The sequence below is a fragment of the Pagrus pagrus genome (genome assembly GCF_965226575.1).
Source record: "Pagrus pagrus genome assembly, chromosome: 2".
Taxonomy (NCBI): domain Eukaryota; kingdom Metazoa; phylum Chordata; class Actinopteri; order Spariformes; family Sparidae; genus Pagrus; species Pagrus pagrus.
Genome location: NC_140186.1, coordinates 22805151 through 22823891, shown reverse-complemented (window position 1 = coordinate 22823891; position 18741 = coordinate 22805151). Strand labels below are relative to the sequence as shown.

General features: G+C 40.1%; 3 protein-coding genes across 3 annotated transcripts; 2 read left to right on the top strand and 1 right to left on the bottom strand.

Moving 5' to 3' along the window:
* Window positions 1-3136: 3136 nt before the first annotated feature.
* LOC311269552 (trace amine-associated receptor 13c-like) lies at window positions 3137-4129 on the top strand (the record flags this gene model as incomplete). The annotated part of the gene is made up of 1 exon (XM_084373761.1): window positions 3137-4129. The coding sequence occupies one exon, from the start codon at window positions 3137-3139 to the stop codon at window positions 4127-4129; it is 993 nt and encodes a 330-aa protein (XP_084229887.1).
* A 1626-nt stretch (window positions 4130-5755) lies between these two features.
* On the bottom strand, window positions 5756-7262 carry LOC311250291 (non-structural maintenance of chromosomes element 1 homolog; the record flags this gene model as incomplete). The annotated part of the gene is made up of 4 exons (XM_084341914.1): window positions 5756-5845; window positions 6166-6292; window positions 6957-7073; window positions 7257-7262. The coding sequence occupies 4 exons, from the start codon at window positions 7260-7262 to the stop codon at window positions 5811-5813; spliced, it is 285 nt and encodes a 94-aa protein (XP_084198040.1). The 3' UTR covers window positions 5756-5810.
* A 3961-nt stretch (window positions 7263-11223) lies between these two features.
* LOC311271253 (trace amine-associated receptor 13c-like) lies at window positions 11224-12216 on the top strand (the record flags this gene model as incomplete). The annotated part of the gene is made up of 1 exon (XM_084376854.1): window positions 11224-12216. The coding sequence occupies one exon, from the start codon at window positions 11224-11226 to the stop codon at window positions 12214-12216; it is 993 nt and encodes a 330-aa protein (XP_084232980.1).
* Window positions 12217-18741: the final 6525 nt, after the last annotated feature.

Genomic DNA, 18741 nt, shown 5'->3' with positions numbered 1-18741 from the left:
AGTTTTTTCAGAGATGAGTTTTTTCTGACAGTTTAATAGCAATAGTAACTTTGCTATTTATGTTCTAAAACTAAAAGTTACTTTTAGTGTGCCTGCTCAGAACATGGTGGCTTATGTAATGTTGGTAATTGTCATTTTTGTCCTGGTTTATAGTTGAACCATTAGTGAGGTAGCTGTTACATTTCCTGACGCCAGCTGTTTTATCCCCATTGAAGCGCACTCTGCTGGACAAACTATGTCAATACACCAATTTCAAATTACCCCAAACATGTTTTTCTGCATTATAGTTTTTAAATATAAGGTTTTCATATTGCCGATACCAATATATCTGTGATAGGCTAATATCGGCCGATAAAATCGGCCTACCAAAAAAACAAGTCGGCCTCTACTATTTTGCACAATGTTCATTGTGTGTCCTTCAAGGAATTTAGATGGTAAAAAATTCCAAGGGGTCATGTAACTTAAAATGACCCTGCTTGTAGTGTATTGTGAGAAACATGAGAAAACCCTGCCTGAATAAACTCAGTCCACTGCATACAATTTAAAGGTGTATTCACTCATTACTTTAGTACAGTTATAGAAAGACAATTGTAGTAGTGAGAGAAGGAAGATAACTGGATCAAATGGAATTGTAGAATTAGAAATGTAACAGTTATGGTTAAGGCGTCCTGCAACAATGTCCTTGGGAGGTGTACATAGGTGTGTCAGGGCAGGTTGGTGCTCCCATTGGGCCATCCCCCCCGTTAAAAATTAACAAATCACCTACTGTCTGTTACCATCTGTGTGTGAGCATGTGTGAATAAGAGGCAAATCCAGGGCTTCAAGTAACAATAAACTTTTATTTTTGGTTCTATCGATTTTTTTTTTTTTTTGTCTTTAAAATTTGATAATAAGGAATCAACTGATGTGATACTGATTATTAAAGGAACTTGGGGCAGGATTTGTGAAAAAATAAACATGCATTTTAAGTTTTTTAATGCTAATGGGTGATGAAGCGTTCAAAACCAAAAAGAATGAGCCCACCCACGTCTCTCCATTGCCTTGAACAGGCTGTGTGCTGCATAATGTACTGCAATTCGTGGTCTGAATTTCCCGCGCAATCCGTGACGTCCGGTGATGCTGAATGCGCGTCCTTGGATACGGGAAGAAGACAAGCGCGGTGGACCCAAACTAGTGTTTGGGTAGTAATGGATTCTGCTACGGCCAGCAAATGACCCACCGCCACACAAAGTCCACTAAAAAGTCATACTCAGAAGAAAAAGAAGGTTTTATCAGCGGCATTTCGTGAGTCGAAACAAAATTACGACCAAAGCCGGGCAGGCACCCGAATGCACATTGGATATGCGTTCAACTCATGGAGGCAGCTCCAACGTGAATTGGGACTGAAAACAGATGCTGACATGGCTCATTTCCTAGTAACTAGGTAAGAAAACATTACAGGTCATGTTTAGAGCTTGATTTGAAAATCATATGAGATCACCGAGGACTCAGAGTGACCTAACGTGCAAAGTAGCATTAGCTGCAAACATGTAACTTAGTCCACCGCTGTGTAACACTGAATAGTTACAGACTGCACATTTTCCACGGTCCTTTAGTCTGAAACCGAAAAGTTAGAAATATGTCCCTTTATATATGGGACCGAAAGCCCAACCTGTTATCTAGGAGGTGACGTTAGCAGCTGGCTGTAGCCACAGGCTAACGGTTTGTTTGTGTCTGTGTAGTAACATTAGCCGTTTACACACAGCAATCCCGTAACAGAGATGATATTTCTGTCCCCCAATAAGCCGTCTTTGCTTGTGCCTGTGCCTTTCAGACCGTAACGGTAAATCGCCGCGCTTGTGTGTCGCTACACACAGCGAGCCAGCTTCCCGGCTGCTTCGTGTGTGTAGGAGATAAGGCATCAGCTCCACTGCTGTGAAGAGTTCATGCACGCTCCCGCACCAGCCGTCGTGTCACTATTGAGTCTTATTTCTTGATCCTGCTCCAAGTTCCTTTAATAATCAAGGAGACCAATAACATATTTTACACATTTGGAACCGATAGCCATTTGCAGTAAAAGGAAAAATGTTAGTGTCAAAATTTAAAATAAACAGTGATGGAATATAAGGTCTTACACTTGCCTACAAATACCAAAAGTAAAATGTTGAGGTACTTCACTTCTGTTTTTCCGTTTTCTGCTCCTTTATGCTAACTCTCCACTATTGACAAATTAAGTTACCAGTTACGTTGCAGATTCAGATTATTCAGTGCTGATAGGATATCACTTGTGACATGTAACTAGATATGTTGTCGGGGCCACATTAAGTGATTTAATTCTACAATTTCCCAGAACCAAAACGGGTTAGGGTTAGGGTCTCTTTTATAATGGTGTTCTATGGGGAAAGGGCCGCAAGGGAACTTTTTCACTACAATACTGCAAGTGGCCACTGGGCAAGATTGGAAGCAAGGCCGAGCGTCGCCACCATGTCCAGGTCTAAAGGTCAGAAGAGACTTCAGTTCCACTGCTGCGGTTTTGTTCTTGTACTTGTGAAATATATAACAGCTGTTGTTTCGAGATGCTGCTTGAGTTTAGTTATGCCCTTAGTCAACAATTGCAGTAATGTTGCCTTAGCCCGTGTCTGTTGATTACTGACATGCCCAGAAAACAGACACTGATCCCCTCAAGGCTTCAAAGGTCATGTGTGAAGGATTTAGTGGCATCTAGCAGTGAGGTTGCAGATCGCAACCAACTGAACACTGCTCCCCTAACTCTCCCGGTCAAAGCATGTAGGTGAACCTACGGTGGCAGTAAAACATGGCGAATCCCCCAAAATCCTACAGCCTGGACCTTTAAGGTAAGTTGCTGTGACTCAAACAAAACTTACAGAAAAGTTATCAATCTGTTGCATGAAACAAATATGTTGCATCAAGTATCAGTGGGATTAAGAGGGAAGGAGGGAGGGTGGAATAAGTGAGGGAGGGGTGAGGGAGATGAGGAGAAATTAAAGAAACAAAGAACAGGCTGACAGAAGACAGTGATGAAGAGGATGACTGGGGAGTTGTGGAGGAGATAACAGAGCTGCACCATGTCTGGTACGATCAGAGAGCTGCTGGAGCTCAGCAGGTCCAGGTCATCACCTCCCCTCAGTGGCAGACGATGGAGGGCCTGGAGCGAGCCGAACTCTGCTACCCTGAGTTCCTGAACTCGTCCTGCAGGAGTTTAAAGCGTCCTCGGTCTGAGGCCGTCTTCCTCTACACTCTGTTCTCCTGCGTCAACGTGCTCACTGTCGCTCTCAACCTGCTCGTTATCATCTCCATTTCCCACTTCGGACAGCTCCACACGCCCACCAACCTGCTCCTGCTCTCCCTGGCCATCTCCGACCTGCTGGTGGGGCTGCTGGTGATGCCGGTGGATATGGTGCGCTTCATAGAAACCTGCTGGCTGCTGGGCGATTTCATGTGCGGTTTGTCTTCGATTTTCGGCTTCATCCTCACCTCAGCCTCTGTGGGGAACATGGTGCTCATATCCATCGACCGCTATGTAGCTATTTGTCATCCTCTGCAGTACCCCAACAAAATCACTCGCAGCAGAGTGGAGGTGTGTGTGTGTGTGTGCTGGGCCTGCTCACTCCTCTACAACGGGCTGATTCTAAAGGACCATCTCAGGCGGCCGGACAGACACAACTCCTGCCACGGGGAGTGTTTGGTAGTGATGAACTACGTCTCAGGAACTATCGACCTCGTGTTCACGTTCATCGGTCCGTGTTCAGTCATCATTGTTCTGTACATGAGGGTGTTTATTGTGGCAGTGTCTCAGGCTCGAGCCATGCAGTCTCATGTTTCAGTCATTGCAGGTGCTACGGTTACAGTCACTGCAAAGAAATCAGAGAAAAAAGCAGCCAGGACTCTGGGTATTGTCATACTGGTGTTTCTGATGACCTTCTGTCCATATTACTACCCATCTCTGGCAGGACAGGACATCTCAAACAGTACTTCATTCTGGGCCATCGTGTCCTGGCTGCTTTATTTTAACTCTTGTTTGAACCCTCTCATATACGCATTTTTCTACCCGTGGTTTAGGAAAGCTATTAAGTTCATTGTCACCCTGAGGATACTAGAGCAGGACTCCTCTCAGGCAAATATACTTTAAAGTCACTTTCTCCAGTAACAATAATGAAACTGCTGTCTGTCATTTAAAAACTTATATGCAGCATGCGATATATGGTTGCGTGTTTGATTTCATATTTCACATTTACCTTTTGAAACAGTCTGTTGGACTGTTAGTACTCAGCACAGATGTAAATCAGAGCTGAAAAATCAAAAAATATGAAGCAACAACACTTGGTAGTTTAAGCCTCATAAATGATTTTTCTGCTTTCCTTTATCTTACATTATGATATACTGAATATCTGAGATAGCTAATATAACAAATAATGGAAGTTGAATGTCATTTTAGGTTTGAGGAAATTGTAAGAAGCTTTTTTTCCTCTATTTTCTGTTAAACTATTAATCAAACTATGAGTTGATTTAACCAAAGTAATCTTTTGAATATTCAAAACTGTACAAGTTTACAGCCATTTCCTTCAGCCTATATGTAGATTATAACTTTATACCTTTAAAGGGGCACTATGTAGCTTTGGAGAAGTAATTGAAGCTCAGAATTGAAGTATTTACAATGTTAATGAGGTCATAATGCAAACGCGGAAATATATATCTTTCCCATAAGTGAATAAACAAGCTGTTCTCAGGAAAATAAGGTCCCCAGAACACTGTTTGAAGCTAGAAAGGTGGCAGGGTCCGCCAAATATAAACAAAGTAAAACAGTATGAAATTGTGTTGTCCTTTAAGGTCAGTTTGTTTATTCAGTTTATTTAGTCATGAAAACGAGGAGTTTGTTTAGGCATAAAAAATCAATGCTCTTTCTCTTCTGATTAAAATTTCTTTCCCCAAAACTACATAGTGCACCTTTAATTCTTAACCTGTGTGGACCACAACAGGCTGAACCAGCTGAGCTCCTGAGAGGTCAAGTGACAAACACCGTCTTTAGATTATAAACACACATTAGAAGTTAGTGACAAAGACTCTACAAAAGTTATTTTTCTCTATATAGTTGAAGAAATAAAAGCTGCCTAACTGCATCACCTCATGTCATCCAAGTGTTTAGGGGGCAGAAAATGTGAAGCATTTCTGAAGTTGGATGTTTGATGATGTTCATTATTGTTGTCAGTGACTCCATTTACAAAGAAAAATGATCAATGTGATGTGTGAATCATACATGAGGGTTCAGCAGAATTACAAAACTAATGTGGAAACCATATTCACTCTTGAGAGGAAATGAGAGCAAACTTCATGTCTCCCCTGGTTTGTAAAACTATTAATGCTCTTGTGATAATAAGACCTGCTTTCTGTCAGATCAAGAATCTAGCTGAAGAGAGAATTCAGACAGATGAAACAAGCTGCGTCTTCTGCAGAGATAAAACAAATGTCATCATGTATATTTTACTATTACATTTTGAGCTTCATGATGTTCTTGACAACTATTAAGTATAGAGAAGGGAACAATCTGGAGGACAATTACTCTGCGTCTAAGTGTTTGTTTCTTTTCAGATAATATTTAAAACACCACGATAAGAATCTGCATTGGCTTTGTTTTTTGAAGATGATTGTATGTGAATAAACATAACAAAGACATTTGATTGGAACACATTCTCATTTATTTTTGTAAAAATAACAACAAAGACATTTATATTAACAATTTGGTTTATGACAAAGGTATGTTAAAAATAATAAACAGTTTTAAGAAAACAAAAACACATTTGGTGCTGAAGTCCTCATCTTCTGGACTGAGAGCGGGTTTGTCTGACTTCTGTAATGAACACAATAAATAATATGTAACACAAGCAGATTAATTCATTTTCATTATATTCATTCATTCATACATCTAAAGCAAGCCTGATTTACTGTGTAGTTTTGAAAAGTAAAAGAAAACTAAAAGACAACTGAACCCTTTCAGTTGTCTTTTTTTGTTTTTTTGTCAACATATTTGTAATGGTGGGATGATCTTTTTCAAGCATTCATCTTAAATATAAAATTCAAGCAGTATTTCAGTATGATGTACAAGAATAGTATCATGGGAGCAGATGCAGTTGGTGAGTTTTGTAGCAACTATGAATTTAAAAGCAGGACCAGGAATTTCATGCGGCCAGAAGTCATCACAAGCTGGACACCGTGGCTCTGGTCTTCCTTTAACGTATCTGGCCACACATGGGTTGTGTATTTTTATCCCACATGTAGGATTCTCACAAATTTGGCACTGAAAATTAAAATAGATGTTTATCAATCCGATCAGATCAATACTGTGAGCAAACTCATTTAGAATAAATAAGGTTTGATACATATTAGCTGCAACAACTCAACATGACACAGGAAGTAGAAACTAAACAGAACTGAACCTGCAGAAAATAATACCAACAAACATCCTGATTACATATGAAACGTATCTGTTTGTACTGCAGAAACACATCTAATCAGATAGGAAACAGGAATTCTTGCTCATTTATGTTAAGGTAGTTGCTCAAGAGCAAGTCTGGAACGTCCAAAGTGGTTTGATTCTTTTCACTAAAATGACTTTTGACCGTCAGATGCTAATCTCCAGACAGAGTCTAATAGTTCAGTTATTTAATTTTGTTTATTTTTTACATTAATATATCTGATTTCAGGCTTTTTACTCCCCTTTCTTTTAACTACAAAATTGATGGTAAGGATCATTTTCTTGGTGACAATAATGAATGTAATCATGTAACTTGTAGTTCAAACAAAACGTAGTTCTCCACAGTAATAACACACAGCATTTCTGTTTTAAAGTGATTAAATGAAATAAGCACCTGGAGGCTTCTATATGACAGAAGTGGTTGTAATGTATTTCATTCAGGTATTTATCACAGGGGATAAGGCTGACAAGGCTCATGCAAATTTACCTGACAAGCCACGTTGCGACAAATGTGACACATTTTCACCTGGTCCTGATACATTGCACGGATGTATGGCTCCATCTCGATAATACATCTGGTGGACAAAGTGTATTCACCCAGTTTCTAAATCAATGAGAAGACGTCAATTATACAAACATAGTACTTACTTGTATTGACCTGTTTTACATATTATTTTTTCTGTGTTTTGAACAGCAAAGTCTGGAATTGGGAATATGAAGAAACACTATTATTTGACTTTATTCACCTCACAAAATTACAAAACTATTTTACACATCAGCCATCTACTTTCATCCTCCACTAAAAACATTTGAACTGTTGATGTTGCAAATCAGAAGGTCGCTGGTACTGAACCCTAAATTGCACCTGATGAGCAGGTCGGTACCTTGCATGGCAGCCTCTGCCATCAGTGTGTGAATGTGCGAATCTGATGAATATTTTAAAACACGTTGAGTTCTCAGTAGTCCAAGTCTATCTAACATAATGTGTTGTTAATGCTTATAAACACTTTCAATTATTAAGTGTTGGCAAATAACCACATAGAAACAGACCATGCTATTTTACCAGATTGTTTTCATTTCATTTCAAGAGATTTCAGCAACTGTTCATTAGTTTGTCCTGCAGGTGTGGGAAGTCTGAAAGGGATGCATGATGCATGAAACTGTTCGTCTGACAATGTTTTCTAAATCTTTTTGGCCGATCGCCGATACCAATATGTGCACATATTTCTTTCATCTAACTGCAGAGAACATCAAGTCCCTGTTGAAATACATGTAACATATATTTATGCCTACTCTTACAAAAATAGCCCACTGGCAGGTGCAGACATATAGTGCTGTTCAAATGAACACAGTCATTGAGCAAGATAAAATAAAAAACTACTTAGTCTTGGCGTTGTGTGCACAATGAAAGAGACATCTGTCATATCTTCAGAAACGTTCATTTTCTTTAATAAACCAGGATAAATATTTTGTCTGAAAGCTGAAATTCAAATTTAAGTTGTGATAAAAATTCCCTCCTCCAGCAACACAGTAATAAAAACACAACCCACTACCACTAAGGGCCCTGCATTCAAATTGTGCTCCAGCAGATTATTATTAAATTCACTGCTGAGCAGCCTGAAGAACAAATGTGTAAAATATTTCCTTTCTCGACATTTTGTGAGTTTATTTTGTTTACTTATTAGGCTATTAGCAACGAACTTGCAGCTTTTACATCTCCCTGCTGACACTACGGGGGCCGTCGGACTATCACCTCCTGCTGGTACAGAGAGTATTAGGAGACAGGGCAGGCCGGGGATAGTCCACCGGCACGCTAACTTCAGTAGACATCTCTACAACATCAACGTCTTTGACATCAACACAGTTGTTTCTTCACACTCAGTTGATAATTTTAGTTCATTCTTTGAGTGATTTTAAACTGAAACATGTGGCTATATCACACAAATTGCCCCTTTTAAGTTTTGTTTAGATATTATTTCAGACTGACACACACAGGAACTCATCAAACATGTCAGTACCTCAGAGGATATATTAGTTTCAACATAAAAAAACAGACCCTATTGCTGATACCTGTGTTGTGCACCAGAGGGACACTTGTAATAATGTTTGACACATTAACCCACAACTGAATTCCACTCAAAGGTGTTAATAAGCACACTTTAACATCAACACATGATGCAACCATATCCCCTTGTCCCACATGTAGCTGGGGCAGAAAACATGGATGTACTTGTTTGTGTAGTAAGGCGCCACAGGCGAGCTAATGTCAAACAATCAAAGAAAAACTTACAACGATATAGCAGATAGAGAAGAGGGAAGTAAATCCAACTGTGCGTGGAACTGTTTTAGAGAGGATGCATATCAGAAAGAGCCGTTCTGTATATCATCCAGCATTACAGTGAAGATATAAACTGATGTATTTAAACCATTGTGGACCAGACAGAAGTTCTCAAGTGTGTCGGTATTTTGTTAGTTTTGTTAAATCAGCTCAATCAGCCCTTTTCACAGCAGACATTTTCACAGTAGGGAATGCACATATGTTACTAACAACATTAACGATGGTAATAATGTACTTAAGTGTCCCAGTAAGAGTGATCCAGCATGAACAATACCAGGCCTGAAACTGAAGCAGCTACACTGAAATCAGAAATCATTCATCTGATCATTCCTATTTGTGCTTTCCTACTGTGACAACATGTACTCTGTGAAAAAGGCCTACACATACAGCTGCAGAGGCAAACACACAGAGAAATTTGGACTGTGACCATATCTGCTTTTAGCACTTTGTCAAACCCAATTTAAAACAAGCAAGCAGAGCCAGTCCAAAAGGTCCTGGATGAGTAAAAGCTCATCCCAGCTCTGGCTTGGGAGGCAGAATGTGTCATCCATTAATCGCAGGGTGGACAGTTCGGTCCTGTCCACAAAACGACGAACAGTGAATCGCAACTGATGTTTCGACCAGTGTCTTGTGTAGCTGATCTGTTACCATCTGTGTGTGAGCATGTGTGAATAAGAGGCAAATCCAGGGCTTCAATTAACAATAAACTATTATTTTTGGTTCAATCGATTCATTTTTTTGTCTTTAAAATTTGATAATAAGGAATCAACCGATGTGATACTGATTATTAATAATCAAGGAGACCTGTAACATATTTTACATATTTGGAACCAATAGCCATTTGCAGTAAAAGTAAAAATGTTAGTGTAGAAATTTAAAATAATTGAATGTAACGTCTTACAATTTCCTACAACTACCAAAAGTAAAATTTTGAGGTACTTCACTTCTGTTTTTCCGTTTTCTGCTCCTTTATGCTAACTATCCACTATTGACAAATTAAGTTAACAGTTACTTTTCAGATTCAGATTATTCAGTGCTGATAGGATATCACTTGTGACATGTAACTAGATATGTTGTCGGGGCCACATTAAGTGATTTAATTCAGCAATTTCCCAGAACCAAAACTGACATCTTCTTTTTGTCATTTTGTCTGACGAGTAGTCGAGAAACCAAAGCTACATTCAAAATACAAGTGTGGAAAGCAACAAGTCCTGTTCGACCATCAATGACTTCAGCAATCAACCTAACAACGAGTTCAGAGCCCAAACCCAGGTAAACAGTACTTTAATCACCCACGATTTATAATAGAACTAGATACTAGACCCAAAGATAGCACCTATTCAGTCCAATAAGAATTACTCGTTTGGCGCACAAAACAAAAACCTTTTCTAGCGTCCAGGTTTACTTCCTGGTTATGAGGCCCATTGAATATGTGCAGTAGTGTTTCTCCCACTGGCCCTGCCCATGAGTTCCCATTATGCCAGTAGACTTTGGTGATGATGTCAAAGATTTTTAAATCCGTATTTCTCAGTTTTACAAATATAAAACCTTCATGAGTCAAAAACTCATAGCAGATATGACATTACTGACCTTGTTTGCAGTTGGAGGTCTCCTGTCAACAGTTTTACAGACTTCTCTTTTATAATGGTGCTCTATGGGAAAAGGGCCGCAAGGGAACTTTTTCACTACAATACTGCAAGTGACCACTGGGCAAGATTGGAAGCAAGGCTGAGCGTCGCCGCCTTATCCAGGTACAAAGATCAGAAGAGACTTCAGTTCCACTGCTGCGGTTTTGTTCTTGTACTTGTGAAATATATAACAGCTGTTGTTTCGAGATGCTGCTTGAGTTTAGTTATGCCCTTAGTCAACAATTGCAGTAATGTTGCCTTAGCTCGTGTCTGTTGATTACTGACATGCCCAGATAACAGACACTGATCCCCTCAAGGCTTCAAAGGTCATGTGTGAAGGATTAAGTGGCATCTAGCAGTGAGGTTGCAGATCGCAACCAACTGAACACTGCTCCCCTAACTCTCCCGGTCAAAGCGTGGAGGTGAACCTACGGTGGCAGTAAAACATGGTGAATCCCCCAAAATCCTACAGCCTGGACCTTTAACATAAATTGCTGTGACTCAAACAAAACTTACAGAAAAGTCATCCATCTGCTGCATGAAACAAATATGTTGCATCAGGTATCAGTGGGATTAAGAGGGAAGGAGGGAGGGTGGAATAAGTGAGGGAGGTTAGAGGGAGATGAGGAGAAATTAAAGAAACAAAGAACAGGCTGACAGAAGACAGTGATGAAGAGGATGACTGGGGAGTTGTGGAGGAGATAACAGAGCTGCACCATGTCTGGTGCGATCAGAGAGCTGCTGGAGCTCAGCAGGTTCAGGTCATCACCTCCCCTCAGTGGCAGACGATGGAGGGCCTGGAGCGAGCCGAGCTCTGCTACCCTGAGCTCCTGAACTCGTCCTGCAGGGGTTTAAAGCGTCCTCGCTCTGAGGCCATCTTCCTCTACACTCTGTTCTCCTGCATCATCGTGCTCACTGTCGCTCTCAACCTGCTCGTTATCATCTCCATCTCCCACTTCGGACAGCTCCACACGCCCACCAACCTGCTCCTGCTCTCCCTGGCCATCTCCGACCTGCTGGTGGGGCTGCTGGTGATGCCGGTAGAGATGGTGTGTTTCATAGAACCCTGCTGGCTGCTGGGCGATCTTATGTGTGCTCTATATTACATTATCAGCTTCATCCTCACCTCAGCCTCTGTGGGGAACATGGTGCTAATATCCATCGACCGCTATGTAGCTATTTGTCATCCTCTGCAGTACCCCAACAAAATCTCTCGCAGCAGAGTGGAGGTGTGTGTGTGTGTGTGCTGGGCCTGCTCACTCCTCTACAACGGCCTCATTCTAAAGGACCATCTCAGGCGGCCGGACAGACACAACTCCTGCCACGGGGAGTGTTTGGTGGTGATCAACTACATCTCAGGAACTATCGACCTCGTGTTCACGTTCATCGGTCCGTGTTTAGTCATCATTGTTCTGTACATGAGGGTGTTTATTGTGGCAGTGTCTCAGGCTCGAGCCATGCAGTCTCATGTTTCAGTCATTGCAGGTGGTACGGTTACAGTCACTGCAAAGAAATCAGAGAAAAAAGCAGCCAGGACTCTGGGTATTGTCATTCTGGTGTTTCTGATGACCTTCTGTCCATTTTACTACCCATCTCTGGCAGGACAGGACATCTCAAACAGTACTTCATACTGGGTCATCGTGTCCTGGCTGTTGTTTTTTAACTCTTGTTTGAACCCTCTCATTTACGCATTTTTCTACCCATGGTTTAGGAAAGCTATTAAGTTCATTGTCACCCTGAGGATACTAGAGCAGGACTCCTCTCAGGCAAATATACTTTAAAGTCACTTTCTCCAGTAACAATACTGAAACTGCTGTCTGTCTCTTAAAAACCTATACGCAGCATGTGACATATGGTTGGGTGTTTGATTTCACATTTTACATTTCCCTCTTTAAACAGCCTGCTAGTCTGTTGGACTGTTAGTACTCAGCACAGATGTAAATCACAGCTGAAAAATCAAAAAATATGAAGCAATAACACTTGGCAGTTTAAGCCTCATGAATGTTAGAATGTTCTGCTTTCTTTTATCATTTATCACATTATGATATACTGAATATCTGAGATAGCTAATATCACAAATAATGGAATTTGAATGTCATTTAAGGGTTTGAGGAAATTGTAATAAGCTTTTTTTCCTCGCTATTTTCTGTTAAACTATTAGTCAAACTATTATCCTTCAGCCTATATGTAGATTATAACTTTATACCTTTAAAGGGGCACTATGTAGCTTTGGAGAAGTAATTCAAACTCATAATTGAAATATTTATAATGAATATTTTTTAATGAGGTAATAATGCAAACTCAGAAATATATATATTTTCCATAAGTGAATAAACAAGCTGTTCTCAGGAAAATAAGGTCCCCAGAACACTGTTTGAAGCTAGAAAGGTGGCAGGGTCCGCCAAGTATAAACAAAGTAATACAGTATGAAATTGTGTTGTCCTTTAAGGTCAGTTTGTTTACTCATTTTATTCAGTCATAAAAACAAGAGTTACAGTAAAGGTGTGTGAGAGTTTGCTTAGGCAAAACAACTGTCTAACTACATAGTGCACCTTTAATTCTTAACCTGTGTGGACCACAACAGGCTGAACGTGCTGAGCTCCTGAGAGGTCAAGTGACAAACACCGTCTTTAGATTATAAACACAAATTAGAATTTAGTGACAAAGACTCAACAAAAGTTATTTTTCTCTATATAGTTGAAGAAATAAAAGCTGCCTAACTGCATCACCTCATGTCATCCAAGTGTTTAGGGGGCAGAAAATGTGAAGCATTTCTGAAGTTGGATGTTTGATGATGTTCATTATTGTTGTCAGTGACTCCATTTACAAAGAAAAATGATCAATGTGATGTGTGAATCATACATGAGGGTTCAGCAGAATTACAAAACTAATGTGGAAACCATATTCACTCTTGAGAGGAAATGAGTGCAAACTTCATGTCTCCCCTGGTTTGTAAAACTATTAATGCTCTTGTGATAATAAGACCTGCTTTCTGTCAGATCAAGGATCTAGCTGAAGAGAGAATTCAGACAGATGAAACAAGCTGCGTCTTCTGCAGAGATAAAACAAATGTCATCATGTATATTTTACTATTACATTTTGAGCTTCATGATGTTCTTGACAACTATTAAGTATACAGAAGGGAACAATCTGGAGGACAATTACTCTGCATCTAAATGTTTGTTTCTTTTCAGATATATAATATTTAAAACACCATGATAAGAATCTGCATTGGCTTTGTTTTTTGAAGATGATTGCATGTGAATAAACATAATAAAGACATTTGAGTGGAACACATTCTCATTCATTTTTGTAAAAATAATAAATATAAATAAGAATAAATAAGGTTTGATACATATTAGCTGCAACAACTCAACATGACACAGGAAGTAGAAACTAAACAGAACTGAACCTGCAGAAAATAATACCAGCAAACATCCTGATTACATATGAAACGTATCTGTTTGTACTGCAGAAACACATCTAATCAGATAGGAAACAGGAATTCTTGCTCATTTATGTTAAGGTAGTTGCTCAAGAGCAAGTCTGTGACGTCCAAAGTGATTCGATTCTTTTCACTAAAATTACCATCAGATGCTAATCTCCAGACAGAGTCTAATAGTTTAGTTATTTAATTTTGTTTATTTTTTAACATTAATATATCTGATTTCAGGCTTTTTACTCCCCTTTCTTTTAACTACAAAATTGATGGTAAGGATCATTTTCTTGGTGACAAAAATGAATGTAATCATGTAACTTGTAGTTCAAACAAAACATTGTTCTCCACAGTAATAACACACAGCATTTCTGTTTTAAAGTGATTAAATGAAACAAGCACCTAGAGGCTTCTATATGACAGAAGTGGTTGTAATGTATTTCATTCAGGTATTTATCACAGGGGATAAGGCTGACAAGGCTCATGCAAATTTACCTGAAAAGCCATGTTGCGACAAATGTGACACATTTTCGCCTGGTCCTGATACATTGCACGGATGTATGACTCCATCTCCATAATACATCTGGTGGACAAAGTGTATTCACCCCGTTTCTAAATCAATGAGAAGACGTCAATTATACAAACATAGTACTTACTTGTATTGACCTGTTTTACATATTATTTTTTCTGTGTTTTGAACAGCAAAGTCTGGAATTGGGAATATGAAGAAACACTATTATTTGACTTTATTCACCTCACAAAATTACAAAACTATTTTACACATCAGCCATCTACTTTCATCCTCCACTAAAAACATTTGAACTGCTGATGTTGCAAATCAGAAGGTTGCTGGTACTGAACCCTAAATTGCACCTGATGAGCAGGTCGGTACCTTGCATGGCAGCCTCTGCCATCAGTGTGTGAATGTGTGAATCTGATGAATATTTTAAAACACGTTGAGCTCTCAGTAGTCCAAGTCTATCTAACATAATGTGTTGTTAACGCTTATAAACACTTTTAATTATTAAGTGTTGGCAAATAACCACATAGAAACAGACCATGCTATTTTACCAGATTGTTTTCATTTCATTTCAAGAGATTTCAGCAAATGTTCATTAGTTTGTCCTGCAGGTGTGGGAAGTCTGAAAGGGATGCATGATGCATGAAACTGCTCGTCTGACAATGTTTTCTAACTCTTATTGGCCGATCGCCGATACCAATATGTGCACATATTTCTTTCATCTAACTGCAGAGAACATAAAGTCCCTGTTGAAATACATTTAACATATATTTATGCCTACTCTTACAATAAAAGCCCACTGGCAGATGCAGACATATAGTGCTAATCAAATGAACACAGTCATTGAGCAAGATAAAATAAAAAAAACTACTTAGTCTTGGCGTTGTGTGCACAATGAAAGAGACATCATATCGGCAGAAACATTCATTTTCGGCAAGTGCCAATATTTCTTTTAAAGGTTTCTATCTGATACTGAAGATGTGCCAATATGATTGTGCATCCCTCGTATTAACAGTACTAATTAAACAAGGAATTATTGTTAAAGGATAATTTCACAGATTTTCAACCCAGATCTTATTCAAAGGTTTAAAACAGTTGAACAAAGCATCTTACAGTAGTCTTAAGAATCCTCCCGATGCAAAAAGTCAAATGAGGCAGGTTATCAGTCTCTAATAAACCAGAATAAATATTTTGTCTGAATGCTGATATTCATGCGGCTGTAGCTCAGTGGGTAGAGCAGCAGGCTGGCGACCAGAAGGTCGCTGGTTCAAAACCCCGGCTCCCCTGGGCGGAATTGAGCTACAGGCCGAAGTATCCTTGAGCAAGATACTGAACCCCAGCATTGCTCCTGGCGTGCAATTGCCTTTGCAATCTTACAATTGCAGCCTCTGACGCCAGAAGGGCCCTGCGATGCGCCGGCGATCATCCAGGGATATACCGCCCATTAGAATCTGGGATAGGCTCCAGCAACCCGCAACCCCCAAATTGGGGATTATAGCGGCAACATCTCCCACGACCCACCTAAGATTAAGCAGCAAAAAGAAAAAATGAGAAGAGCTGAAATTTAAGTTGTGATAAAAATTCCATCCTCCAGCAACACAGTAATACCAATAAGGGCCCTGCATTCAAATTGTGCTCCAGCAGGTTATCATTAAATTCACTGCTGAGTAGTCTGAAGAACAAATGTGTAAAATGTATATCATATATATTTTATTAGGCTATTAGCAAGAACTCGCAGCTTTTACATCTCCCTGCTGAAACTACGGGGGCCATCGGACTATCACCTCCTGCTGATACAGAGAGTATTAGGAGACAGGGCAGGCCGGGGATAGTCCACTGGCACGCTAACTTCAGTAGACATCTCTACAACATCAACGTCTTTGACATCAACACTGTTGTTTCTTCACACTCAGTTGATAATTTTAGTTCATTCTTTGAGTGTTTGAAACTGAAACATTTGGCTATATCACACAAATTGCCCCTTTAAAGGGGACATATTATGCAAAACTCACTTTTTCCTTGCTTTAGTATGTATATTTTCATATCCGGAGTGCCTCCCCACCCCCGTGATTTTCGACCACTAAGTCAATGTTTTGTAAACTACCGGAGTCAGGAATTGAGTCTCTAAACGAGCCATTTGGATTTCACCCGGATTGTTACGTAACAGTCCGGGTGATTTGAATACTCCAGCCCTCGCACTGGGTATCTCCTCCCACACTACGCCAGCTACCTCAACGAGGATCCGCCATTTTCTTGTTCTCGCTTCTCTTGTACACGACAGCCTGACCGCTACCATGTACAACCCAAAAGCCAAGCATTGCTGCTCCGTTGTCGGATGCACAGATCCTCATGTTTGGCTACATCGCCTCCCTACCAAAGAGGATATCGGAGCTAAGTGGCTACATTTCATTTATCAGGGAAATGTCCCAGCTTCAGTGAGCAAAGGCGTTTCAGCAACCAGGGTCAGTATAATGCTGGCAACAACACTGATGATGGAACTGTAAGTATTTATTTAACAGTATAGTTTGTGTTACTTTGGCCATTTAGCACATGAGCTAACGCTAACCGTCGATGTAAATATGAGGCTGAACTAACGTTACATGTGAAGTTATCAACCATGAACATGCAGAGGAGATTGTATGAAATTGTCTCAGTTGTTAGCTGTTCCGCCGTGAACACGCAGAAGAGATGGTATGAAATGGTCTGTTATTCACGGCCAGTGAGTTACGTTGATTAATTAGCATGTTGTGCTAAAGGACATTGTGTTAGATGCCCAAGAGTAACTTGGCAGTCGTACGACTTACTGTGTGTTGGTATACACACAGTTAACGCTACAGCTAACTACGTGTCGCGTTAGCTGTAGCGTTAGCTGCTGGCATGAGAGACCTCAGGGTACCAAAACATTATCTGCAGTAAAGCAATCACCACTTTGTTTTGGAGCTGGAGACAGGGGCTACCTGCTACATGTCTGCTGTGCTACTATCAGTTATATGCAGACATGGACACAGAAAAGCTGCGTCGCGCTGTGTATTGCTCGTTGTTGTTTTTGAAATTTGCTGTGTATCGCTCTTTGCCTTGGTTATGCGATGTCGTCCTCACGTCTTCCACCCGGCAGGAAGAGGTGGTTGGCGCATGCAGTAGCTCATTAGCATTAAAGGGAAAGGCACTCAAACCGGCCACTGAGAGCAGGGCTGTGAAACTGGTGTGTAAACTACCCTGCTGTGCTCAATCCTTCGTTTTTTTCGACCAAAGCATGTTACTAACATTCCATTTAGACACCAAGGACCCATGTCAACAAGCAGAAATGAGCATAATATGTCACCTTTAAGTTTTGTTTAGATATTATTTCAGACTGACACACACAGGAACTCATCAAACATGTCAGTACCTCAGAGGATATATTAGTTTCAACATAAAAAAAACAGACCTTATTGCTGATACCTGTGTTGTGCACCAGAGGGACACTTGTAATAATGTTTGACACATTAACCCACAACTGAATTCCGCTCAAAGGTGTTAATAAGCACACTTTAACATCAACACATGATGCAACCATATCCCCTTGTCCCACATGTAGCTGGGGCAGAAAACATGGATGTACTTGTTTGTGTAGTAAGGCGCCACAGGCGAGCTAATGTCAAACAATCAAAGAAAAACTTACAACGATACAGCAGATAGAGAAGAGGGAAATAAATCCAACTGTGCGTGCAACTGTTTTAGAGAGGATGCATATCAGAAAGAGCCGTTCTGTATATCATCCAGCATTACAGTGAAGATATAAGTTCTCAAGTTTATCGGTATTTTGTTAGTTTTGTTAAATCAGCTCAATCAGCCCTTTTCACAGCAGACATTTTGGCTTGTCACAGTAGCAAATGCACATATGTAACTAACAACATTAACGATGGTATTAATGTACTTAAGTGTCCCAGTAAGAGTGATCCAGCATGAACAATACCAGGCCTGAAACTGAAGCAGCTACACAGAAATCAGAAATCATTAATCTGATCATTCCTATTTGTGCTTGCCCACTGTGACAACATGTATTCTGTGAAAAAGGCCTATACATACAGCTGCAGAGGCAAACACACAGGGATGATGGGATAGTACTGTGAACTCCACATCCTAACCGAAGCAGCAGTCTCAGGCACATCAGTACGGATGGAAAGTTGGATTGTTATAAACCTTGGGGATTGAAGAGAAATTTGGACTGTGACCATATCTGCTTTTAGCACTTCGTCAAAACCAATTTAAAACAAGCAAGCAGAGCTGGTCCAAGAGGTCCTGGATGGGTAAAAGCTCACCCCAGCTCTGGCTTGGGAGGCAGAATGTGTCATCCATTAATCGCAGGGT